At 37.8% G+C, this 22554-nt stretch overlaps 1 protein-coding gene across 7 annotated transcripts in view; it reads left to right on the forward strand.

The window, feature by feature from the left end:
- The first annotated feature begins 547 nt into the window (after positions 1 to 547).
- ZNF326 (zinc finger protein 326) overlaps positions 548 to 22554 on the forward strand; it is a 72114-nt gene continuing 50107 nt past the window's right edge. The window contains exons 1-7 of one of the 7 annotated variants that reach the window (XM_054721316.1): positions 548 to 713; positions 2961 to 3005; positions 9607 to 9642; positions 9738 to 9849; positions 11989 to 12394; positions 14698 to 14896; positions 18750 to 18864. In XM_054721316.1, coding sequence (XP_054577291.1) covers positions 698 to 713; positions 2961 to 3005; positions 9607 to 9642; positions 9738 to 9849; positions 11989 to 12394; positions 14698 to 14896; positions 18750 to 18864 — 929 coding nt within the window. In that variant the 5' untranslated portion in view covers positions 548 to 697. Of the gene's footprint in view, positions 714 to 2960; positions 3006 to 9606; positions 9697 to 9737; positions 9850 to 11988; positions 12395 to 14697; positions 14897 to 18749; positions 18865 to 22554 lie in introns of those variants that run through there. The other 6 variants (XM_054721320.1, XM_054721318.1, XM_054721319.1 and 3 more) reach the window with 6 other exon arrangements.

The raw sequence follows: 22554 nt of genomic DNA on the forward strand, positions 1-22554 counted from the left end.
CCCTCTCCCTTCCTCTCTAAAATCAATAAAAATATATTTTAAAAAATTCAGAACTTGATAATAGCCCGTCTTCAATCATTTCCATAATTGTTCCCTATTTAGCAACCTGTTCTCTGCATACAGAGTTCTCTAAAAGAAAGTCTCGGACTTACGTGTCTTCAGGGCAGAAACTCCAAGTACTTCAACATTTTCTGATGAGCCAATAAAAAGCAAAAGGTCGGCACGTGGTTTATCAGTTTGGGCAGGAGGAAGGTATTCCAACCAGATCCTTTCTTTCTTGCCAGGATCAAACATGGCGGGCCCGCAGCCCTACCTTCCAGAACACCTAGCCCGCTTTCCCGAGACTCGAATCTGGCTTCAGCGCTCCTGCCTTTTTTCTTTTTTTTTTTTTTTTAACCTCCCCTCCCCCTCGCGGCTCCAGGAGGGTCAGCACCTGGGAGCTTGACAGCGGACCTGCTTCCCGCCCCCACTCGAGGTCCCGCCCACTAGTCCGCGCCAACCAATCGTAGGCCGCACTCGGGCGACTGGCAGCGCCGGCTGGCCCCACCCCCAACCTCGCTGTGGCCTGCGGCTCCCGGGCCGGTAGCGTCGCTCTCGGTCGCGCGGACGGCTAGTGTGGAAACGCGGCTCCCCGACGCTCGTTGCCGGCCCCAGCTCAGCCCAGCGCCGCCAAGCCGGTCGGCCCGGAGCCTCCGCCATGGACTTCGAGGACGGTGAGCGCCGCCCCTGGCTGGTGGCCGCGGCGGGCGGGAGGCGGGGTGGCCTGCGCTGGGGGTCTGTTTACCGTCTCAAGATGGCCGTGTGTGGGCTTTGTTCTGCGGGCCCAAGGCCGCCCGCCCGCCGCCCGCCGCGGGCCCAATGCCCGGGGGTGGCCCCTGGGGGACCCGCGCGCCCCGAGTCCCCCGTCCCCCCGCCCCCCCGCGCCCGTTGTCCCCGGGGACCTGGGAGTTCCGTGCGGGCCTGGGCGGGGACGGGCGCGCCCTGAGCGCCTCGGCCTCCGGCCCCGCTGCATGGAAATTGCCCCGACGCCTCCAACTTCCCGGTCTCGGGCGAGCGGGGCCGCCCCGCCTCGGCTGGCCTTCGCCCACAGGGCAGCGACCCGTTTCGTAAACCCTCCACCCCAGGTACCGTTTCCAGAGGCTTGTTCACGGTGCCAGCCCTGGTTGCCTTAGTTTAAGATGAGTGTAAAGGGCGTCTCCGAGTGATACGCAGAGGTAGACATCTTCACCGAATGGGGAGGAAGGTGTCTCTGGTTAGCAGACGGGGATACTGACTCACCACGAACGCCTGGTCGTTCCTCCCTCATTTGAAATGGCTCTGAACCACATGGGCATGTTCCTCTGGGTTGTGCGCGGAGGGGACCCGAGTTAGAATTCCGGCACAGCATTCCGTGCCCTTCAAATTGGGACCTGCCCCCTGCCGCCTGGGCTGGACTCGGTGCTTAAGGGAACCGTGTTTTAGCCACACCTTCCAGTCGTCTCTCACCCCGTTCCTGGAAACCATGTTCACACACTCCCAAAGTCAGGTAATTGGGTCCTCACCCGGTCTCTGAGTCCTGCCCAACTTGGATAGGAAATGGTGTCAAGATCAAATGAATGGGCAATGACAGCATTGGGGAGTCGTGAAAAAAAGGGGGCTTGAATGATTCAACTGGATTTAATCCTGAATAACCAGGCATTTCTAAATAAAACCAGCGCACTAACAACTAGTTGTGAGCCTCTAACCCAACCAAAAGAAAAAAAAAAGTATCTTTAATATTGAATGTGGTGTGATCTCAGCATTTGGGTCTTAATAAATGATCTTTTAATCTTTGATATCATGGCACAAAGTGTTCTGCCAAATTTAAGTATATAAAAGGGGACTGGTATAACCCTTTTGTGGATACTTTTAAGTTACTTTGTAGTAGAAAGGTCACCTATTAACACACTGGTGTTTTTGTTTTAGGTGGACTTTGACTCATTTTGATATAGGTACTTTTAAACAGTGTATGAGTAGTTGAAGTGCCAGAGTTGGGAATTAAATTTAAAAATGTATTATGGTTTCATGTCAGAGTTGGATGACTGCCAATACCCAAGGTACAGCAGAAGCTACTAAGGTGGAGAGGTGGGGAACAATGGGAGTGGTCCCCTCCCCACATAAGGGAATCAATCCATTTTCTGTAGAGAATTGAAAAACAATAATAAAACAGTGTATTTGCTTCTTATGCTTACCGTGTACCTACAATTCTAAATAGTGTCAGTGGTAATACTCCCTCTCTCATGCCCCCTCGTCACACCATCACTTTATTTAGGGGATAGTATTGGACTGACAATATAACTGAATCTAATCCTGTGTAGTGTACCTGGTTTCTGTTGTACCCAAAATGACCATTTCAGTATTTATTAGTAAAATTAACTAAAGGATTTAACGGTTGCTAAATTAATTTTGTCAGGGAAATTACCAATATGATTTTGGGTTATGTCACATCCTGGATAGATATAGCCACACACACATGCATATGCCATTTTTCAAATAAAATTCTGAAATCTTTAGAGAGCAAATTAAGTGATAAAAGAAATATTAACTTTGAAAAATTACACACTTCATAGAATCAATTCTCAGAAGTCCTTGTGTTTGCATTATTTGATACATAATTTAATTTATCTGCCTGCCCTTTTGTTACTCTGCAATAAGTGCTGGATCCTACCTATCTTTTGACTGTTTTTATATAGTAGGTGTTATAAAGTAATTTTTACATTACCATACTTTGAATGATAAAACTGCTATTTGGCAAGATAATGCAGAGAAAGAGATATATGTTTTCCCATATGAAATATTAATGATTACTTATACCCCATTTTTGCAGATAATTAAGTTAATGACATTTAAAAAATAGTGTTTCCTTTAAATAGATGGGTTTATAATGTAAGATTTTTTTGCTAATATTGCACTAATTTCTTTCTGTTAATATGTCTTCATAGATTACACACACTCTGCTTGCAGGAATACTTATCAGGGTTTTAATGGTGAGTATCCATTTTCATTTGCTGTTAAATATGTTAGGGGATACATTTCAGTTTTTCTCTTCATGCACATAAAGTACTAATGTAAAAAGCCAGTTTTACCTTCTTTTAATTGGTGTTTTTTTGCCTCTTGATATATCACTTGTTAGGATTAATGTTGTCATACTATAGTTAGTATTTGAATTAGGGAATTTGGGATCAGGAAAAGTTAGGGCTATTCATATTAGCTTGACTCTTTTTTATTTGAATAATGATTGCTTTAATATATTTCAAAAGGCTCTGACTGCATTTTGAGTGATAAGTTACAAGAAACTGGCTGAGATATTTTTGTTGAATTAGAGGCTTTGGTATTGAGAAATATAGATTAAATGGATTATTGGCTTAATTCTGCATTGCTTCTATTTGACCTTGTTTTTTTGAGGTCATTTGCTTTAATATATTCAAATACGTTAGTGTTTAAAGAGCTGTTTAGAGGAGAACATGAAGAAGCCTGATCATTTATTAACATAAGCATGATGTTGGTGTTGTGACTACAGAGTTAGGTAAAATCTAGAGAGTTATGCAGAATATAATTGAGTGTCATTTTGATAGTTATTAAGCAGGATGATACCACACAAAAAAGAACATGGAACAAATTAAAGAGATTAAAAAAAGTATGTTTTTATTGATTTTAGAGAGAGAGGAAGGGAGAGTGAGAGAGAGCAACATCAATGTGAGAGGGAAACATCCATTAGTTGCTTCCCGCATGCACCCTGACTGGGGATTGAGCCTGTAACCCAGGCATGTGCCCTGACCAGGAATTGAACTGGCAACCTTTCGGTGCACAGGGTGATGCTCAGCCAACTGAGCCACACAGGCCAGGCCACAAATCAAATATATTTTAAAAAGCATTGCTTGAAGGACCCCAGGTAGTGGAATTAAAATTCTGATTGCCAGAGAAATGCAAAATTCAATTGTACAAAATATAATAGATTCACAAAATAAAACTGAAGCAAATGTACTACTAAATAAAGAAATGATTCCATTTTATGGGGATAATTACAGTCCAGTTAATTTCAATTTATCGCCTCTAATAATTTAGAGAAACTTTGGGTTTGATATGGCCTAATAAGGCTTAATATATAGGAATTATTCAATATACAGGATTGGCAAAAGAAGGTTTATAGTTGTGAGTATGCAAAAGTTCATTCTTGTATTATTATTTATTATTGTTTAATTCGCATCCATATGTAAGTTTGATTGAAAATTGGAAAATTATCTAGAAAACCATTTCATAAATTTAGGTATAAGAATTTTAAGACCTTGAACTTGGGAAGTGAAAATAGTAATTTAAAAAATATTAAGAAAAAAAAATTAAGACATTTCTAGAGAAAATTAGCAGAGCTTGCAGGCTGACTATCAGTAGAAAATTGAGAAGCATGAATAAAAAATGAATCCAGGATTTTAAACTGGAGTGAGTAGGACTAGTGTTTTTACTGAAGAAAGTGGTTTGGAAGGATAGAAGGCCATGATTTCTAGTAAGATATATTAGAGAGTTGGATTTAATGTCTAAATACAGGATTTTGAAATGCAGGGCTAGAGATTTTATTTTCTTGATATACAGTGTTACAAAAAGAGCTTTAGAAATTTCTATTACTGATGTTAGTACTTTTATTTTTTAAATTTTAGCTCCAACAGTGGTTCTTATTTGAGGGTGATTGTTCAGGTCATACCCTAGTTCTCTTGAATCTTAACTATAGGGCAAGTGGTCCCTGGCTGTGTATGTTATGAAAAAAGTACTCTGAATGATTTTGGAATGTAATTCTGATTAAAGATTACTTTGAGGTCTGGGTTATCTACATTTTGTAAATGAAGACCTCATTTTCAAAGATATAGTTTGATTTCATTCAGTGTTTTTGGAGTGACTGCTGTGTATCAGTTACTGTTCAAGGAGCTGACAATATACTAGTAGTGAAAAAAAAATGGACAAATACTCCTGCCCTTGTGGAGTTTACAGTCTAGTAAGATGAAATGGACAGTAAACATGGTAAAGAAGTAATGTATGTGAGATGGCAGTTGCTAGAGAGAAAAATAATGCAGGGATTATCTCTATAATCACACTTATTCTATCTAATAAAGAGGTAATATGCAAATTGACCGTCACTCCAACACACGAGATGGCCACCCCCATGTGGACACAAGATGGCCGTCACAAGATGGCTGTCAGGGGAGGGCCGTTGGGAGGGACCCGGCCTGCAAGGGAGGGCAGTTGGGGGCGATTAGGCCGGCAGTGGAGGAAGGGCAGTTGGGGGGGACCAGGCCAGCAGGGGAGGGCAGTTGGGGGTGACCAGGCCTGCAGGGGAGGGCAGTTAGGGGTGACCAGGCCGGCAGGGAGGCAATTAGACGTTGATCTGGCTGGCAGGGGAGTGGTCAAGGGGTGATCAGGCTGGCAGGCAGAAGCGGTTAGGGGCAATCAGGCAGGGAGGCAGGTGAGCAGTTGGGAGCCAGCAGTCCTGGATTGTAAGAGGGATGTCCAACTGCCCGTTTAGGCCCGATCCCAGTAGGGTGCAGGCTGGGCTGAGGGGCAGGTGTCCCGCCCCCCGCCACCCCCACCCCCATGCACAAATTTCATGCACTGGGCCTCTAGTGTATAATATAAAGATATTGCCTCTTTTTCATTTTAATTAACTGAATAATAACAGTACTATGAACAATAAATCAAGGTCATTGCTATATAAAAGTAGTTCTGTCAAGTTTTGGGTACTCTGCAGTACCTGGCACAAGGTGAGTATTCAATAAATATTAGTAAGTTATGACTTATCTTTCTGAAATAAAAACACAGAATAAAAAAACCAAAGGCAGCCTCTGCTAACTCGAAATAGAAACTAGCACAAGTAGCAAAATAAAGATTTTTGTTTTGTGTATCTGACTGAACCTAACTTTAAGGTTATTTTTAATACTAGAGGCCTGGTGCACGAATTCGTGCATGGGTTGGGTCCCTTGGCCTGACAGGTGATTGGGGCCTATTGGGGGAGCCGGCTGGCTGGGGGAGGGGCCACAAGAGGTTGGCCGGCCAGGCCTCCCCCCAAATCTGGGAGGGACCATGAGAGGTTGGCTGGTTTGGGATGGGGGACTGCGGGAGGTTGGACAGCCTGGGGGAGAGACCTCGGGAGGTTGGCCAGCCGGGGGGGGGAAGGACTGTGGGAAGTTGGCCGGCTGGCCGGGAGGAAGGACCACAGGAGGTGGCCAGCCGCGGAAGGTTGGCTGTGGGAGTGCACTGACCACCAGGGGCAGCTTCTGCATTGAGCGTCTGCCCCCTGGTGGTCAGTGCGCATCATAGTGACCGGTCGACCAATTGTTTGGTCATTTAGTGGTTCGGTCGCTTAGGCTTTTATATATATAGACAAGAGGCCCAGTGCACGACATTCGTGCACTGGTGGGCGGGGGATCCCTCAGCTCGGCCTGCACCCTCTCATAGTCCAGGATTGAGGATGTCCACCTGCCGGCTTAAGCCTGCTCTGGAGTGGCCTAAGCCGGCAGGCAGACATACCCCGAGGGGTCCTTAGTGCTGCCTTGGAGGCGGGAGAGGCTCCTGCCACTGCTGCTGCACTTGCCACCTGCTGCACTCGCCAGCTGTGAGCCCGGTTTCTGGCTGAGCATTACTCCCCCTGTGGGAGCACACTGACCACCAGGGGGCAACTCCTGCATTGAGCGTCTACCCCCTGGTGGTCAGCGTGCATCATAGCGACCAGTTGTTCTGCCATTCGGTCAATTTGCATATTAAGGTTTTATTATATTGGATGAAGCCTTAGAGAAGAGCATTTTATTTTGAAAACTTAATTTTAATCTCAAAATTATCCTGTATATATGATGTATGAGCATAAAATCATATTGTATACTCACCAACTCTAAAGATAAATAATTGGCTATTTATTAGTTTAGAACTATGTTGTCTAATATGGCCATGTGTGACTGACTATTGAGTACTTGCAATGTGGGTAGTATGAATTATATTGTGCTATAAATGTAAATTACATACCCAATTTGAAGTCGTATAAAAAAATGTAAAATATGTCAATATGTTTTATATATTGATTAACTTTTTGTACTCTATTATATTGAAATTTATTGATATGTCTTGCACTCTTGCTGGATCTTTTTACAATGTATGATCCTGTAATATCAGGGATTAGATTTGGAAAATATTGGCTTACTAAGTTATTCAGATTTTCCAAATATATATTGACAGATTTTTATTGTACAATATAAAAAAATCATTAATACTGCTACCAGTTTTTATCAGAAAAACCTTTAAATATTGAGAAGATGTCAAACTCAAGGTGGTAGATAAAAGTTTTATAAAATTTTAACTTTTGCTTGAATTTTATCATTGGCAACAAATATTTTCACTTACTTTTCTTGAAGTGACAGTTTTATTTTGTTCATTTTTTTTTTTTAATATATTTTATTGATTTTTTACAGAGAGGAAGGGAGAGGGATAGAGAGCTAGAAACATCGATGAGAGAGAATCATCGACCAGCTGCCTCCTGCACACCCCCTAACAGCGATGTGCCCGCAGCCAATGTACATGCCCTTGACCGGAATCGAACCTGGGACCTTTCAGTCCGCAGACCGACGCTCTATCCATTGAGCCAAACCGGTTTCGGCTATTTTGTTCATTTTTGAGAAAATTCCTGCCAAATAACCTAACCGAAAGCCATAGTTTTTGAATGTCAGTCTTTCTTTCTAGTAAGAAAGGTATTCCTTAAATAATATTCCTTGTAAAATGTGGTTAATTCAGCTCACAAAACACTCAGAGAATGACTTTTCCTGGAGAGAACTGTGGGACTTTGATATGTAGCAAAACTGCTTTAGGTGCTATGCATACTTCCCATTTTACTTCACAGAATATCAAAAAGTGGGTATACTCAAAGTCATGATTTAATAAAATTAATCATTCTTGGTGCTTCATCAGGGACATTCTTAAGTGAAGGTGGCATTTTTATTTTATTATTTTTACTATAAGTGTGTAGTCTTGAAGAATACAGCGATTGTTAATACAGTTCGATGCCACTGCCTTGATTTATGCTACAAGACCAGCAGTTTTACCCATCACTGCTTTTGCATTCTTTAGTGCAAATATCAACACTGCGGAAGGCAAATTAATGTGTATTATTTATGAAAATAGTTTAACCTTGTGGACCCTCTGAAAGGGTCTTGGCAACCTCCAGTCGTCAACACACTATTCCTTGAGAACTGTTGCTCAAGAGTATATAAAAGATTACTAAAAGTCAGACCCTGCAAAAGACTAGTGTACATTTAAGATGAGGTCACAAATAGAATATAAGGTAGAGTATAATGAGCACCAAATAAGAGCTACAGACTTGTAGATATTCAGAAGAAAGATGATAATCAGGCTGAGGCTATATCAATAGGATTGGTATTTGAAATGGACTTTAAGAGATTTCAACAGACAGATACTTGGGTTAGTAGAGGAGAGTGTTTCTTTCAGGTAGAAGCAGCAGTACGAAGCTAGAGGGGTAAATACTTATGGGCCTTCGGGAACATTATGTTATGTCTTTGGACTTCAGTTCCCTAATCTATAAATCAAGGAGATTGAATTTGATCATTTAGTTCACTTTCAGGTTTAAAGTTGCAAAATTTCAAGTAGTATTTTTGTAAAGTTTTGCTCTCAGTGTTATTATTGTTGTTAGGAGCGGAAATATTTAGATGATTATAATTTAAAATGTATTTAATGTTTTAAAAAATATAAATTAAGGTATTTGCTTTGTATTTTTGCATAAAATTTGTGTATACTATTGCATTTATTAGTGCATAACATTTATAGGAAACATTCTAAATGGTTTTTAAATTTTTTCATTTTTACAATAAATTCATTTTATTATCTGTTGTATTTATTTTTTATGTCAAAGATTGAAATAGAGGTAGAATTGCAGTGTAATAAGATATATTTAGTACTCTTACTGTATTAGACATTTTTTTAGTGTGTGCATTACTAGAATTCACATTAATTCCCTTATTCAAAGTATTTGAGGAATTAAATATTCGTTGAATCATTATTTACAGGCCCAGTACCACAAATTGGCCCCACTCTGTGATTTTTACTTTTTAAAAATAGCTATTTCAATTACCATATGAAGTAATTGGAATTCGGCTAATTGAAAATATGGTTGCTTCTGGGTTTTTTAGACACTTAGAGAACAGATTGATGAAGAAAAATACTATTTACAACAAAAGTTTCTCTTTTGACATTAAATGCTGATTTTTCTTGTAATTTTTAATTATTAATTATATACTCTGTAGTATCTAATACCAGGCCTTATAGGAGTACTCTAGTCAAATAAGTATTGGTTAAATTGAAAGTAATTCTAATATAGAAGTTTCTAGTTGTGGTTTTTCTTTGGAACATTAGGTTTCTATAGGAAATCTGAATTTTCAGTAAATAGTCTTCTCTGTGTTTTTTTTCATTGTCTAGTGTGACTGTGGCTTAAATGTTATTGATGAACTATTTCTCAGATGATTAATACGAATATCTTGTATTTTATGCAAAGATTCCTGAATAGAATGGTATATTTTACCAACCTTTTGTTATTGATTCTTTTAGGAATGGATCGAGATTATGGCCCTGGATCTTATGGAGGTCTGGCATTCAAGGATATTTATCTAAAAATTCTTCTTTTGGGTGACAGTAAAGGTGAGCATCATTTAATTTTTTTCTTTTTAAACCCTTTATAGGGATGGATCGTGACTATGGCCATGGATCCTATGGGGGTCAAAGATCCATGGACTCCTACCTAAACCAGTCATATGGCATGGACAATCACAGTGGTGGTGGTGGGGGTAGCAGGTAAATTGCTTAATCACTTAGCCAAATAATTAGAAGATTATAAGATTCTGGATATTTTAATTTAAGAATTCCTTAGGCACGTTATGATACTTGAACTTCACTATTTGGTATTGAATAATCACCTTAAGTGTTTAAAGGTGTTAACTAATGGTTATAAAAATTATCTCAAAATCACTGGCAGACATTTTTTTAAGAACCACAGATAACTATTACCATTTCAATACATAAATCGTTAAAGATTTTCTGTTTTTAGCAATGACTATTTCTTTTCTCTTACTTTAAATTCTTAATCAGAATGTCCTGAACAAATGGTGTAAAATGTTACTTGAAATATTATATATGAAGCTTTTTCTTAATGATTTAAAAAAATCTTTCCTAATGTGGGGTGCTGTTAAAAGCAGCAAAGCAGTCTTTGACTAGAATGGGTTTAACTGAACTAGCCTAGCCATGTTCAATTTCTAAGAAACATTTAAGATAGCTATTCTTTTAAATTTAACTCTAAAGTAAGTTGTAAGAGCATATTATAATAATAAAAACGTTCTTTATATCATATCTAGGTTATTTATTGGCAGGTACTACTGAAACCAAAAACCACTTGTCCTCTAGGCTAGGAGCATTGTATTAAAGCCACGAATACTATACTTTTTGCTTATTTTAATGCACTAGAGTTCAGAATGTATTATATTTTGCTGTTGATACTGTGGAAAGCATAAACCTAGTTGAGCTACTATAGGCTTTAAGGTTGACCATATTTCAGACAAAGGGAGTTTACTTTTTGAGACACAAAGATTCCTATTAAATAGTAGTAAAACTAGTTAGAGAACATTTAAAACTATCGTCCTTCTTCATAAATTGAAGGATCCAGATTCCTTAAGGATGGACTGAATCTTGCTTACCTTTCTTCTTTCTGTTTCAAGTGTGCCACTATGGTTCATAGTAGAGGAACAGTTATGTTCAAGAAAATGAACAGTTATGACAATTTTGCTTATAAGATAGATGCTTTGAAAATGTAGTTGGAAAGAGGAATACTTTTTATATGGTTACTAGGATTTAGAAGTAAATAGTACCTTCTATTTATTTAGTTATCTGTAAATAATTAAAGTAATGTAACACATTTAAATGTTTTAACATATCAATTATTGCCTTGTTACATTGTAAATGTAATGTGTATAAATTATGTAGATGTTATTGTTTATCTCATGTGTAATTGTGGGCCTTTATAAAACTGTGTTGTAAAGTGTCAAGCATACTTTGGATTTGTGAGAAGTAAGATGATTCATTTCTTCTGTTGATTCTATTAAAACCTTGAGGAGATTGTGTGCTCCCTTTTTTTAGCATAGTTTTATGTGATGATTTCCTGCCAGGAAATAATTTTTCAAATAATTGAAGATGTTATAAAATGTATTCTTCCTCATCTGCCTTGAAAATTCATATGCAGAGGGTATATGCTGGTGGTCCTTTTATGTTCTATTTTATGTGCTTATCCTTCTAGATTTGTTAGATTTACTAGTCTATAAGTGAAAAGTGACTGAGGATCGATTATTGACCTTAGCCAAAGTTTGGCAGATTGTCATATTTTATAACCAGAGATTTTTCTCCAAATTTGAACTACTATAAACGTAATGAAGCAGTTTTGTGATATAGATTATTGAGGGTGCAAAAGGATCTCTTCTGTGTCGTAATAGCCTGCATCTGTGTAGTCTTCAATTTGTGTCCCTATTGAAAGCCAAAATACTGTAAATACTTTGTTTTTTTTCTAATATTGAGGATGGATTTAAAGAAAGTTTGAGTAGTTTGTGAAATTTAGCAAATGACTTTTTCTAAGACTAGGGCTGGGCTCAAATAATTACAGACAAATCTTTTATTTTTAATAAAATAGAAAAGCTGCTAAAAAGCAGATTTTTAAGCTAAGCTTTACTTAACTCAATTCATATTTAAAAACTGACTCAGGTAGCTTTCTATCTGGTCTCAGGTTGAATTGCCCAGCCCTAATCAAATGTGAACAAAAGTAGAACTGTGCAAACCAGTATGGTATAAATGAATTTTAGTTGATAAATGTCATCTGATAATTTGTCTTTTGAATTGTCTAACATTAGTAAGCTTACTTTTGTTTTTTCCCTCACTGTGCAATTTTTCCAGGTTTGGACCTTATGAGTCTTACGACTCCAGGTCTTCTCTGGGTGGGCGAGATCTATACAGATCTGGCTATGGTTTTAATGAACCCGAACAAAGCCGCTTCGGAGGTAGTTATGGTGGTCGATTTGAGAGCTCCTACCGGAATAGCCTTGACTCTTTCGGAGGTAGAAACCAGGGCGGGTCTAGCTGGGAAGCACCTTACTCCCGTTCAAAATTGAGGCCTGGGTTTATGGAGGACAGAGGAAGAGAGAATTACTCTTCCTACAGCAGTTTTTCTTCACCCCATATGAAGCCTGCACCTGTAGGCTCTCGGGGGAGAGGAACGCCTGCTTATCCTGAAAGTACGTTTGGAAGCAGAAACTATGATGCTTTTGGAGGACCATCAACAGGCAGAGGCCGAGGCCGAGGAGTAAGTACAACAGAATCTTTTCAGATTCTTTTCACTAGTCACTCTTTTAAACCCTTTCAAGACCGTGGTTTTCAACTAGGATAAACACTGTTCATCCCAGTGTATTCTGAAGCAAAAGCTGAGTCATAAGCATAATTTTTAGGTTGACTGTAAAACTTTCTCCAGCACCTCAGAAAAGAAGTAACAGTGTGAGATGATTGTTCATAAAGTTTTGCCAAATCTCCCTTTATTAAAAAGGTGAGGATGTTAGATTTGGTCTAAAAGGGGTTAAAAGGAGTTGCATTTTTCCTTGTAAACACCAGCAGTTTTGCTAGTGAGTCAGTTCTTGGATTATTGTAAAAGGTAACAACCCTTTTGGAGTTTTTTCAGTAGGTTAAAGGTGCAATGTATGATAAAATGTTTATACTTTGCTACTAAACTCTATTTCTTCAAAGCTCCATATTTCACATTAAACATAAGATATCAAAAGTTGGTGATAGTTGAGGGTAGCTTAGCTTTGTTTACATGGTGAAGAAGTTGATATGTAAAATACATAGGTTGTAGAATGATTTGTGTTCAGTATAATTTTGCTAATTCACTCTTAAAATATGTCTTATTGCTGGGTGTAATATTTTCTCTGTCATCAGTTTTAATATTGAAAAATAATTTTCTACCTGTATATGTTTATGGCTCCTTCCTAGGAAGTAATATTTTGTAAATTCTTGCTTAAATGAGCAGATATAGTAGTCTTCAAGTGTTTAATTTCAGGTTATACAGTGTTAATTTTAAGATTATGCCCATGTTCTTAGGTAACTTGACTAACATGAAATTTTACCTAGTAAGTGTATGTAGGTTATGGAGTTATTATTTAGTTTGGTCATATAAAGAATACTGTATTGTGGTTTTTTTTTTTTTTTTCTTTTTTGAGTCAGTGGCTCTTAATATTCTCTTTGCAGAGGGAAGTACTTCTGATAAAAAATGTAGTAGGGCACACGTTTTGACTGTTTATTAGCTTTTGGTACATCAGTGTAGTGTGTCATACTTGTTTAGAAATTTTTCATTTATAACAGTTAACTCTTATGTAAAATGCATTGCACCTTTAATGGATAATTAATCAAGATTTTTCTGATGTGACTGTATACATTACCTGGAAACACTAATTTATTCCAATCCACTAGGTTAGATAGGTAGGTATCCTAAGCATAATACACAAGTGTAAGCAATATGTTGCTATTCCTCCATATTTTATGATTGTAGGTTAAAGGAAGATAGTTGGGGTAAAATTTGAAAACACCTAGCATTTTCCATGCTGTATTATTACTTTACAGGCAAATGACTTTTTTCTTAATGAGACTTCAAATATCAGTTTTGTGTTCACAATAGAAAAGCAGGTATTCCTGTACTTTGTATTCACCATTCTAGTCTGAATGGACTTTTCTTTCTTTCCTCCTGTTAATGAAGTAGATGAACCAATAGGGTTTTCTTTTTTAATCTTCACTTGTACAATTCCCATTGGATCCTTCTCTTCAGATTACTCCTCATTCTTTATCTTATAAAAGTAAGGTTAGAAGAACAAATTCCTATGCACATGTGACCTCTTGGTGTAGTGGATTTTGCTAATGACTAAAAGAGGAAGGGACACAGAGTCGCTTGGTTGCATGACTCTTCGTCTGTAAACTTGCTCCTCAGGCTTCTGGGTCAGAATATGTTTCTCTAGGTAAGAATGTGAATGGAACGTCAGATGTAATTCTTTATCTGAAGTGTGTCTTGGAAGTTGATGCATGGTTATGCTTTAACTCTCCTATTTCATACTAATGTTCCATCTCGCCTTCTCATTCCCTTTTTCAACAGGGAGAAATCATAAATGATTTCTGGATCTTTTTTACTTCAAACTTCAAATATGGTCTTCTTTGTGTTTCTTAGTTATAAGCCAGGCTTTAGTAAAATAAAGATTTCTTTTAAGGTCTTTTCATGGGAAAATATCAATTAGGAACTCTGAAGAGGAGTTGTCAGAGAGTTGTACAAGTGGTAATATTTTGACAGGCACATATGTTGTTTATGATCTCAACTAATTTTGAATTGTAAAAATAAATATAGGAAATATACATATTCTACTGGAAATAAAAATACTGATTGACTGGATTCAAGTTCATGTAATAATTTACAAAGTTTTCCAATGTGTTCAGAGTGGATATATAAATTTAGTTACATTCTGGGGAATTTTTAGGTAAAAATTATTAGATAGAAAACATGTATATTTTGTATGAATTCATTTTTTATCTTTGGATATTATGCTAATATTTCTTGATTTCACAAATTTGCAGCATATGAGTGATTTTGGAAGCATTCATAGACCTGGAATTGTTGTTGACTATCAAAATAAACCCGCCAATGTGACAGTTGCTGCTACAAGAGGAATAAAGAGAAAAATGATGCAACAATTTAATAAGCCCAGTGGAACCTTCATCAAGAAACCCAAGCTAGCAAAACCCGTGGAGAAGATGAACCTCAGCAAATCACCTAGTAAGTAAGAAAATACAATTGCTGTGGATACTTTTTACCTTTTTAATTCAGTGCTTTTAGATAATTTTTCATGTTTATATAGACAAGCTGGATTGTAATTATAGTGGTTAGGTTTGGGGAAACCCCTGGTACAGTTATTATTCATGACATCAAAATTACCAAGAGACTATTTTTAAAATTTTTATACTTTATTTCTTTAAAAAAATGTTTTTATTGATTTTAGAGAGAGGAAAGGAGAAGGAGAGAGAGAAACATCAATGTGAGAGAGAAACATTGATTGGTTGCATCCCACATGCACCCCGACTGGGGATCGAATCCACAACCTGGGTACATGCTCTGACCGGGAACTGAACCAGTCAGTGCTCTTTCAGTGCACTGGGTGACACTTAACCAACTGAGCCACACTGGCCAGGGCACAAGATACTTTTTAAGTTCACATGCCCTGATCTATCCCTCTTCCCTAAATCCTGGTGTAGGGTGGAGTCAGAACATTTATATTTTTTAAATGGCCTCACACATGATTTTGAGTCAAGCTGCTGGATGTCACAGTGTATTTATTGTTGGAGGTATTGTTGAGTAAGTGTTATGTTATATTACATAGAATCCTCTTTATTGAGGACAAAGGGAAGAAATGTTTCATGGTCCTAGGTACTAGGAAAATCTATACTTCTGGAAAATTAATTTGCTTTTAATCTTCTGGACATGATGACTTTTTTGGGTTGTTGGTTAATCCTCACCCGAGAATATATTTTCCATTGATTTTTGGAGAGAGTGGAAGGGAAGAAGAGAGGGAGGGAGAGAGAGAGACAGAGAGAGAGAGTTATGAGACACTGATCAGTTGCCTCCCATATGAACCCTGACAAGTGCTGGGCTTGAACCTGCAACCCAGGTACACGCCCTTGACTGGGGATCAAACCTTCGACCCTTTGGTGCATGGGTCAACACTAACCACTGAACAACACTGTCCAGAATGTTCCCTTCCCCCCCCCCCCCCTTTTAACAATATTTGAGAATAGTGTTGTATAACTAAGAATGAAGCCAAAATTCCATACTCAGTTCATCCTTTTACTGTCAGACACGAGGTAGGCATTTGAGAACTATCTGCAAAATATTCAGGAATAAGAGGTCTTGTAGTATAGGCTATATGATTTGTTGAAAAGCAGTAGAAGGAACCATATTCATTCATTTCGCTGGAGGTACAATATACTAATATATCATAGCTTTAGCATATGAAAGGGAAATTCAATTACTTCTAGTTTGAGGTCATATACCTGTAGATTTTCTAGAGAGTTTTAGGGAAATCCAATGGGAATATGGAAATGGTTAATTAATAAGAATATACATTTAAGCTCTTATAAAATGATGAAAAGTAATCTAGATATTGAGTTTTAAGGTATTGATTTTATATAATTTTGAAACATTCCACTGTATACATAGCAAATGCTGCCTAAATATTTGTTTACTGTAAAGTTTATGAATCCCTAGGTCAGTGATGGGCAACCTTTTGAGCTTGGTGTGTCAAACTTCGCCAAAAAACTGAGCATAACTCGGGTAGTGTCACTTTGAGGAAAAAACTAACTCCAAGACTCTAGTCGCAAATGTTTCATCCTCAGGAGCAGCAAATGTTTCATCCTCGGCATGCGGCCGCGTGTCATCAGAAATGGCTACGCGTGTCAGTGCTGACACGCGTGTCATACGTTTGCCATCACTGCCCTAGGTATTCATGATTTTATATTAGGTATTTTTACAAACATAATCTAAAAGGAAAACAATGCATAAAAGGAAAACTTTAAGGGCAGATTAGTTTTTTTAAGTCTAAAGTTAAATGTATTTTAAGAAAGAACTTGCTCACAGTGAGATAACACTTCACACCATGTGAAGTTGATGGACATAATAAAAACAAAGTGTTGGCAAGGAGTGGAAAAATTGGGACCCTCACACATTACTGTTGGGAATCTAAAATGGTGCAGCTGTTGTGGGAAACATTTTGATAGTTTTTCGAATGAATAAATGTAGACTGACCATGTAACCCAGCAATTCCACTCCTGGGTATATACCTCAAAGAATTGAAGTATCCAAACAAAAGCTTATACACGAATTTTCATAGCAGCATTATTCACAGTAGCCAAAAGGTGGAAACAATATAATTGTTTATTAACAAATGAATGGATAAAAGAAAATGTGATCTGTCCACACAATGGAATGTTATTCAGACATTAAAAAGTAAGTAGGTACAGCTATATGGTATAATATGTGAATGAACCTTGAAAACACTATGCTAAATAAAAGAAGCCAGACAAAAAAGCCACATATTGTATGGTTCTATTTATAGGAAATATCGGGAACAGAGAAATCTATGGAGACAGAAAATAGATTAGTAGTTACCAAGGGGTTGGGGAAAGGGTAAGTTGGGAATGACCACTTAATGGATATGGACTTTCCGTTTGGGGTGATGAAAAAGTTTGAATCTAAGTAGTGATGATGGGTTGCATAACATTGTGCTGTACTTATTGTCACTGAATTGTTCACTTGGAAATGGTTAAAATGGTATATTTTATACCAGGTATTTTATTACTTTACTAGAGGCCCGGTGCATGAAATTCGTGCACGGGGAGGTGGGGATATTGGGGATATCCCTCAGCCTGGCCTACACCCTCTCCAATTTGGGACATTCCTCTCACAATCCAGGACTGCTGTCTCCTACCCGCTCGCCTGCCTGCCTGCCAACCTGATCACCCCTAACCACTCCCCTGCCAGCCTGATTGACACCTAACTGCTCCCCTGCCAACCTGATTGCCCCCAACTGCCCTCCCCTGCTGGCCTGATCGCCCCCAACTGCCCTGCCGGCCTGGTTACCCCCAACTACTCTTCCCAACTGGCCTGATCTCGCCCCCAACTGCCCTGCAGGCCTGATCACCCCCAACTGCCTTCCCCTGCCAGCCTGGTCGCACCCAACTGCCCTCCCCTGCAGGCCTGGTTGCACCCAACTGCCCTCCCCTGCTGGCCTGATCGCCCACAACTACCTTCCCTTGCCAGCCATCTTGTGGTGGCTATCTTGTGATGACGTTGTGGCTGCCATCTTGTGACAATGCATGACGCCACCTAGGCTTTTATTATATAGAATTATATTTGCATTAAAATGCTTTCTTAAAAAGTGGAAGAAACTGCTTTTATTTAGAGTTCATACCTTTTGAGAAATTTTGGGAAAGCACCTATAATATATACGAGTTTTTGTATCCATGGATCTCTAGTTTTAATTTAATTCCATTTTAATGCAGCGTCAGTTTACTTCAGTGTTTATCTTAAAGTGATTTGAGGTCAGCAGTATTCAACCCATAAACCAATTAATAAAATTTTGTGACACACTAAAATATATATAATACTTTTTCCTAATCTGACCAAAAAATAGGTATAATTTTGATTCATATAGCCAGGTGGCTATTATTGTGTTGTTTGTTGTCATGTTTTAAATTTGACAAAGGAAAAAGAAGTCAGTGCCCCTGACTAAATAGTCAGGTATTGCATGTTTTAAAAATTCTTGTGGCACACCGCTTAAAAATTGCTGTTTTAGGTGATAGTGATTTTATTACTTAAAATGAGAATAAGGACAAATGGACAGATTTAAAAAAGAAAAATATATAGCAAAGAATCCCATAGATGAAAAGTAAATATGACAAAATTCATGATGATTATATACACTGGTAATCTTGATCTCTGATTTTCTTTTTTGTGTGTGTGAGTTCAATTTAATCTGATATCACCAAGTAAACTTTGCATGTCTGTATTTTATAAACTGGGACTGGAAAGGCAGAATGGAAATCTATAGTCTTAATATTTTTGTCTGATATCCTAGCAAAAATTGATCCAAAAAATGAAGAAGAAGAAGAAAAGCGGCGAATTGAGGCTCGGCGAGAGAAACAAAGGCGCAGAAGGGAAAAAAACAGTGAGAAATATGGAGATGGATACAGGTTTGTGCTTAGTAGTCATAAAATTGGGCTCATTTTAAAACCATTTTCTAGAAAAGGCAATTAATTGGAATGTAAAAAATTCCTGAGCATTAAATGAAAAGTTTTGATCAAAGATATATAGGAATGTTTTTGATTTTTGATATTTATATATAATTACCACTTAGAAAATATAAGAAAAAAGTCCCATTCAGCAATGATAATTGTTTTATAACATCCAGAAATATAGTATTCTTAATAAGAAATATATGTCATAATATGAGGAAAACCACAAAGTCTTTGAGATTTTACTATATGGAGACATAGTAATATATATATGTGTGTACATATGTACATATATATACAACACACATATATATTTTTATCCTCACCCAAGGATATGTTTATTGATTTTAGAGAGAGGAAAGAATTGAGAGAGAGGGAGAGGGAGAGAAAGAGAAACATCAGTCGGCTGCCTCCTATACATGCCCTGACTGGGAATCGAACCCACAATCTTTTGGTGTATGGAATGATGCTCCAACCAACTGAGCCACCTGGACAAGGCCATAGTAATATTCTTGGATAGGAAAACTAAATTTTACAAAAAGAATAATAAATGAGTAGATACTAGCTTTTCTAGATATTGAAACAGCTGTACTAGAAAAAGGTAGTGTAACTGAATTTATTAACTTGTAAGCAGATGTGTTATATGTAAGAATGTAATCTATACTAATAAAAGGGTAATATGCTAATTAGACCGGACATCTTCCAGACGTCCTTCTGGACAAAGTCAAGGTGGCATGGGCTGAGGCAGAGGTGGTTAGGAGTGATCAGGCCGGCATGGGGGAGCAGTTAAGGGAGCGATAAGGCCGGCAGGGGGGAGCAGTTAGGGGGTGTTCAGGCTGGCAGGGGGGAGCTGTTAGGGGGCGATAAGGCCGGCAGGGGAGGGCAGTTAGGGTCCATCAGGCTGGCAGGGGAGGGGAGTTAGGGGTGATCAGGTTGGCAGGGGAGCAGTTAGGGGCAATCAGGCAGGCAGCCAGAGGAGGTTAGGGGCCCTGCATGATCAGCAGTCAGACATCCCCTGAGGGGTCCTGGATTGGAGAGTGTGCAAGCCGGGCTGAGGGACAGCCCTCCCCCTCACAGACACCCCCCTCCCGCACGAATTTTATGCACCCGGCCTCTAGTGTATAATAAAGAAGATAACGGCAAATGAAAGGGGAATTACTTGAACAACTGAACAATAACAAGAAAAATAGTTTAGATCCTCTTCTTACACCAGCAAGGATGAATCCAGATTAATTAACCTAAAAAAATGGAAAATAACAGGAAACTAAAATGGAACATTTTAATCCCTGCAAGAAGATTTTGTTTTCTAGGTTTAAAAGTTCTACAATAAATTACAAAGGGAATAATGACCAGATTTGTTTAGATACAAATTTAAAACTTAAAAGGAAAGCAAACAGACTTGGAAAATATTATAAACATGAAAAATGATTAATGTTTAAGTTAGATAAATATCACCGAAGCAGAATTTTTAAAAACAAGGAAACACGATGCCCAATACATAATTTAGTGAAAGAACAAGAGTTATGTAATAATTCTATGGTAAATAAACTGGAAATTTAAATAATAGTATAGCATTTTATTAGCTAGGAGGAAAAAATATTGATTAACTAACTGGGATACAGTCAAAAGACATAATTTTCTGGTGACTATATAACATAACTACTGGGAAGCAATTTCTCAGTTTTTAAAAATGTCTTGAATTTTTTTATACTTTTTAAAAAAATATATCTTTATTGATTTCAGAGAGGAAGGGAGAGGGAGGGAGAGAAACATCAATGATGAGAGAGAACCATTGATTGGCTGCCTCCTGCACACCCCACACTGGGGATCGAGCCCGCAACCCGGGCATATGCCCTTGGCCAGAACCGAACCCAGGACCCTTCAGTCCACAGGCCAATGCTCCATCCACTGACCCAAACTGACTAGGGCTATACTTTTTGTCTCTCCAAGAAAATAACCTAAAAATGTAAAAGGGTTTAATCTGAAAAGATGCTCATTACAGCATTATTTATAGTAGCTCCAAAACTAACAATAGCGTGTGACCAATCATATGTAAGGTTAGACACATCCTTTCCTGGGTCTTATGCCTTTGGTTATAAAGCCTGAAACAATATGCAGAACATGCAGGCACAGTAGAAAAATACAGGGTGGGGCAAAAGTAGGTTTATAGTTCATATGAAAAATAATACCATAATTCATGACTAATAATACAAGAATAAATTGTTTCATATACTCACAACTGTAACCTATTTGCCCCACCCTTTATATATGCAAGATGTAAAGTTATGTATAGGAAAAAAGACTACTAGGAAGTTTTGTTAAAAAGGCAGTATTAATATTTATCTTTATTCCTCTGGGCAGGGTACTACTTATGCTAGGGAAATAAAAAATACAAAATTGAAAAAGTAAATTCAGTGTTTTTCTCATTCAAAATACAGTTTTGCTCTATAAAGGTTAACTTGTGTGTGTAGCATGAAGGGAATGAAATATTTCAGCTAAATGAATTTTCTAGATGTCTAAAGCTATTCAAAAGATAACATTTTAAGAGCAGAATCTGCAAACCCTTTCAAGGAGGTATTTTTAAAATGTATGCGTTTTCTTCCATATTAAACAGGATTACTTGGTTTTAATATATAAATTGGTTTTGTTTATATAAAATGGAGTAAAAGAAAATTCACTTGCATCTAATTTCCAGATTTTTTGTTTGATACCAGTCAGTAAGGTATTACTTGTGTAATCTTTGTGTCTAGCTTTAATAACATTTAACTATGTTCTTTCTGGTCTGTTACTTCTAATTTGTTGGGACCTGAGAAACAATATAATTAAGCTTATTTAGAATTGACTCATAAACAGAAATTTTAAGGGGCAGCAACCCCTTGTGGTCCTTGGGAATATCTCCCACTCTGATATTCTTCTTCTTTTGACAAGGATAATGGACGTTGTTACTTTGGTGCAGAAACAAATTAAAACGAATTTTTTGTATCAAATGTTTAGGAGTTCAAAGATGATTTTATATTATAGGATTAATTTTTGTATTTACCCTATGAATACTTTTTCCAATAAAATTATAGGTTTGGATATGATATATCCATGTTAATATATATTGTGATTTGGAGAAAATAAAAGAAGTGAGCTTTCATCTAGCTGTTTTTTCCATAATTCTGAATATAAACTTGATGACATAATTATAAGAGTATTATTAGTTCAATTACATTGTCATTTTTGGATAAGTATCTTTTTAAATAGTCTAGAAATTATTTCAATTTATCAGAACAGTTTTATTTTGAGTTAGGATAAGAGATTTACAGAAAGTATTCTTGTGATATATATATTCTTAGACATTTGAGTGCTTTTAATATAATAAAGAGGATGGAAAGATAGGGAACTGTAGGGAAAGGAATGGGTTTTTGAGAGGTGCAGACCAACAGTATATGGTGAAGAGTCCCAAAAAAAGTACAAAGTAGTCATATAGGATACTCTACATAGGGGTGCAGGAAAATTGATCAGTGGATTTTAACAGATTTAGGAATGTTGTGGTGGTGCGGGGGAGACAATAGGAGTTGTTAGGTAGCTCAGGTAGAGGTCATGGTTTGAGGTAAAAAAGCAAAGAAACAGGAATGTTTCCTTCATATTCAGGAAATGGAAAGC

The sequence above is a fragment of the Eptesicus fuscus genome, chromosome 9, assembly GCF_027574615.1.
Source record: "Eptesicus fuscus isolate TK198812 chromosome 9, DD_ASM_mEF_20220401, whole genome shotgun sequence".
Classification (NCBI taxonomy): Eukaryota; Metazoa; Chordata; class Mammalia; order Chiroptera; family Vespertilionidae; genus Eptesicus; species Eptesicus fuscus.